Source organism: Galeopterus variegatus, unplaced genomic scaffold (assembly GCF_000696425.1).
Source record: "Galeopterus variegatus unplaced genomic scaffold, G_variegatus-3.0.2 Scaffold2828, whole genome shotgun sequence".
Classification (NCBI taxonomy): domain Eukaryota; kingdom Metazoa; phylum Chordata; class Mammalia; order Dermoptera; family Cynocephalidae; genus Galeopterus; species Galeopterus variegatus.
In genome coordinates, this window is record NW_007728939.1 from 41,010 (window position 1) to 46,049 (window position 5,040).

The window sequence follows — 5,040 nt, forward strand, 5'->3', positions numbered from 1 at the left end:
CAAGCATTCCAGGTAAAGGGCTATCAAAGTTCAAAATCCCTGGATAGTCTCTCATGCTTTGCTTTAAATTACACCCAGAGTGACCACAGAGATGGAGGAATTTCCCATGCACTTTCTAAAGGGAAATTAAAAACTAAAATAATCAAAGCCATAAAAAAAATTGACACCCAATTATATATTTCCTCTTCAAAGTAATACAGTGTAGTTTTGTTGCTCACATTGAGGTTTTTTTTTTTGTAGTCAACAGATAAAAATATCATAGTCTGTTGGGTGATGGTGTGACTTTCGAGAAGGTGTTTATTTTATCCTAACAATAAAGCCTCACTGTGATATTTTTGCTAGGAGTTTGGGTGACACCTCGACATGTTATCATCAATTCTACAACAGTGGAATTATATTGGAGTCCGCCAGAAAAGCCCAATGGCCTCATTTCTCAATATCAATTGAGTCGTAATGGAACGTTGCTTTTCCTGGGTGGCAGTGAAGAGCGGAATTTCACTGATAGAAATCTGGAGCCCAACAGCAGGTAAACTAAAAAAGAAGAAAAAAAAAGTTTTACCAGTCAGATGGTAAGATTTTTAGATTTCTCAGGGTTGAAAAAGAATACGTATCTCTCCAAATTGTTATTAAAATTTTAAGTCAATCCCCTCATTTTTTTGATATTTCTTAACTGATGAAAGTGCTAAGTCATTAAGTTGGTCTTCAGATTACATGAAATTCCTTAAAAAGATAGTCTTCTATTTGACATGAAATCATGAAAATTCAAATATACAAAATATGCAAAGTATTAGACTTTAAAAATTACCAAATTATCTTCAAAAACATGCATTCCTAAGCTAGCAATAAAAGAGATTTAAAGAGTTTTGTTTTACTTCAACTGCCTTTTCTTGTATATGTTTTCTCTACTTGCTATACTATATATAGACACAAGTAGTTTGGGGGGAAAGTTCCACATATTTGCAATTCATTCCCATTTATTTCTCAGCAGAGACAAAATATATCTTACATCAACAGATGTTTTATTGTAGAAAGTAGAGATCAATTTAGTTTTATTGTAGAGAATAGCAGATCAATTTAAAAACATCTTCCTCTAAACATATTTCCCTGAACTCCAACCCATTTAAAAATAGGAAGGATTAATTTGAATCCTCCTCAATCCACTAGCACACTTCAAGACTTTCCTGAAATCTTCAAGAAAAGCCATGAAAATTACTAGAAGGTTAAAAATAAAGCTGGGAGAGGCAGAAATAGTGATGATCTGGAGAGAATCCTGCCTGTGCTAGAAAAACTACCAAATCTATGGTAAGGTCTCTGGAAAGGGAGCAACGAATTTGCACTTTGTCACATATTTAGGACTAAGCAATGGACAGGAAAGCCAGCATTCACTGTTCGAGTGTCTTGTGCATCCCCCTATCACAATTCTTCTTTCTTTTTAAATATAGATATGTTTACAAGTTAGAAGCCAAAAGCGGAGGAGGCAGCACTACTAGTGATGATTACATCATCCAAACACCAATATCCACACCTGAAGAAATCCATCCTCCGTATAATATCACAGTAATTGGGCCTTATTCCATATTTGTAGCTTGGACACCACCAGGTAAAGAAATAAAATGTGTGCGTGTGCGTGTAAAACATTTTAAAGACAATTCATTGGAGAGAAGGATAGAAGTGTGAAGTTAGTAAACCAGAAAGACTAGTCTTATCTCCTGGGTAGATATGAAAAGAATTATCCAGACTACTCTTGAGTATATAATTGCATGAATGTGTGTAGATATATATACACGTACATACATATAGAACAGTATAGATCTATCAAAACAATACTTTCTTTAAAGTACCAGAGCCTAAAAAATCTGTCTTCTTACCCAAATATATCCAAGACAAGTCATATAGATCGGAATTACTTTGAACATTAACTTCTGCAGGACCCCTTAGATTGGGTCGTTGGCGTTGTATTGTTCCCTGTGTGTTCCATCACTGAATGGGGAATGGGGAAAGACAATAGCTCCCTTTGCCCGTGTACCCTGGGTTGTGACTGGTGTGGGTGCTGAATTTTGCCTCTCTAAGCTGTGTAGACTCCACTGAGCCATTTAGTCATACTGGGTTGCTTTTGAGATTGAGTGCATTATTATATTTTGATGTAAGCATCATCATCAGGTAAAAATCAAGATTGCATTAACACTGTGGAGTAAAGATTAGAATGAAATCTGCTTTCTCTATCTTTTTACATAAAGGACATATACATGGCTNATTAACTTCTGCAGGACCCCTTAGATTGGATCGTTGGCGTTGTATTGTTCCCTGTGTGTTCCATCACTGAATGGGGAATGTGGAAAGACAATAGCTCCCTTTGCCCGTGTACCCTGGGTTGTGACTGGTGTGGGTGCTGAATTTTGCCTCTCTAAGCTGTGTAGACTCCACTGAGCCATTTAGTCATACTGGGTTGCTTTTGAGATTGAGTGCATTATTATATTTTGATGTAAGCATCATCATCAGGTAAAAATCAAGATTGCATTAACACTGTGGAGTAAAGATTAGAATGAAATCTGCTTTCTCTATCTTTTTACATAAAGGACATATACATGGCTTTTTTTCCCCCCAAAATAAAATTTAAAACTGACTAAGATGGTAAATGCACTTCAAAAATATATGATTTTATTTTTAATATCTAGTCTTAAGATGAAATTGAAACAAGGGTTTGGATTCCTGTACCAGTTTTCCTCGGAAAAAAAAAAAGAAATTGAACAAGTTGTCTTGATCAGAATAAGTTTAGCTACTGTTTAACATGGCCCTGAAAATAATTTAATAGGCATTTTGTCCACAGCAGATCCATTCTATAAAATAATTAGCAGCAGGGCCGGCCCGGTGGCGCACTGGATAGTGCGCCGCTTGGGAAGCGCGGTGGCGCTCCCGCCCGAGGGTTCGGATCCCACATACAGACCGGTTCCCGCTCACTGGCTGAGCGAGGCGTGGGAGCAGCGCCGAGGGTTGCGATCCCGTTGCCGGTCCCCGGTCTGGTGCGGGGGCAACACTGAGGGTTGCGATTCGTCGCCGGACACGGAAAAAGACAAAAAGACAAAAAAAAATAAAATAAAATAAAATAATTAGCAGCAAAGTATTTTTCATTGAATTCAACAGTTATCTCAGTCAAAACAGGTAATATAGTCATAAAGATAATATGAAGAACTAATATATAAAACTTAAGTTCTTATAAACCAACATCCTTCTGATGTCATAATGTAAGATCAAAGAGAAAAGGGTCTTTTTGCTCAAATTCACGGGAGAAAATTTACCAAGAGCTTTACAAGCACAGAAAAATTTGAGTTGCACTAAGATAAAAATGTAAATAATTCCATCCATCTTTGTTATAAGATAAATACACATTTTAAATTAAACAAAACATAAAGGAATAATTGATAGCAGCAGCATATATCATAAAATGCTGCAATCCTTGTTTGAGTTTTAGGAGCATTTTCCTGAACTCTGTTCTTAACTTTGGTGGAGATAGAGACACATCGTCTGCCATGGGAAACATACAAACTTACAGCCCCCTTTATGACATTGACTTCTACTTACATGCAATAGCATTGCTATCTTGCTATCTTTTAGCATAGTTCTCCTTAGCATTTTTATAGTGTTGTAGTGTTTTTGTACCACAGCGTAAAAGAAGGCTGGATTCAGCTCATCTTAGACCAGATCCAGCCTATTGACCAGGTATTTCTCAGATTCAAGCCAGGGTCTTCTACAATCCAAATTCTCAAAGAACAATCAGGGAAAGTCCAGGATGTTAAGTAAAGTTGACGTTTCTTAGCCATGAGACCAGGAAGTTCCTCCGTTTATCGTATTATCTATATTTTAATGTTATTACACGTATAAATTGACTTTGCTCTGCTCTGCAACATCTTTGAATGTAAAAAAAAAAATTAATTTTAAAAATAAGAATTTTAGAAATGACTCTCTCTCCTCTTCCACCTAACTAAGATCTTCTTGCATCTGGAATCTGGTTTTGCTAAGTCATGTCTATTCCTTCTGGATTTTTGGATGAGTAGGTAAAGCTTTCTGGTTACTAGTTCCTTCATGCTACAGGAGATAATTGTTGTTGGGTGGATATTTTCCCTTCAGGGGCTTGCCATTTTCCACAATTAATTCTTCTAGTCTTGACATGCCCAGCAAAATCTCATTTTCCCAGAATCATTTGAATCATCAACACCCAGCTCTGTTTTTTGACCCTCTGGGCTACTACCGTATTTCAAAAAGCATAGTTGATCCACCATAAATCTGACAGACCTTGGGCAATAAATGAAAAGTTTGATTTGGATTTAGAAGTTAAGCCAAAGACAGGAAGGATTGCTCTTAAAAGGCAGTAGTAGTGAGCAGACCTGGATTTGAATCCCGGCTCTGCTCTGTGACCCTAAGTATATTATGTTATTTCTTTGAGATTTAAAATTTCTCACCTTAATGTGGGAATAATGATATCACCTGTTGTCTATGGTTTGCATAAGAATTAACTGAAGTAAGGCACAGAATGTGCTTATTAAAGTGTTTGGCACATAGCAGGAATCTAGCAAATGGCAAATATAACAAGTAATACAAATGTATGTGTGAGAGAATGCTATCTCAGTATCACGTTTATTTTTCCCCTGAATATTCTCACATATTCCCTAGACCTCATCTTTTTTACTAGTAGGATGTATAAACATGTACTAAGACTTAGTTTATTGATAGCATTGGAACAATGATTCAAAAACTGAAAATCCAATTAATTGCCTAATTAATTTTTCTGTTGCCAAGCAGCTACATAGGATTTTTTCTATCAGCAACTTACCTGTCTAAGGTTACTCTATTTATATTGATCACAAAATAAAATGCATGTGAAAAAATGCATGTTAATTTAACCACTATTTTAGCTTTGGACATTAACGAAAGACTCGTTTGCTTCATGTTTTCAGAGAATTATTGTAATTGACCACTTTTGCTTGGAGTGTATGATGCATGGTTACTAAACTTGGTAGCACATGAAAGTCATCTGGAGAGTTT

At 36.2% G+C, this 5,040-nt stretch overlaps 1 protein-coding gene across 1 annotated transcript in view; it reads left to right on the plus strand.

Moving 5' to 3' along the window:
* Window positions 1-5,040, plus strand: part of LOC103599019 (usherin-like) — a 160,683-nt gene that overhangs the window by 24,470 nt on the left and 131,173 nt on the right. Inside the window, exons 6-7 of the mRNA XM_008583091.1 lie at window positions 343-526; window positions 1,443-1,600. Of these exons, the coding sequence (XP_008581313.1) occupies window positions 343-526; window positions 1,443-1,600 (342 nt within the window). The remainder of the gene's footprint in view (window positions 1-342; window positions 527-1,442; window positions 1,601-5,040) is intronic.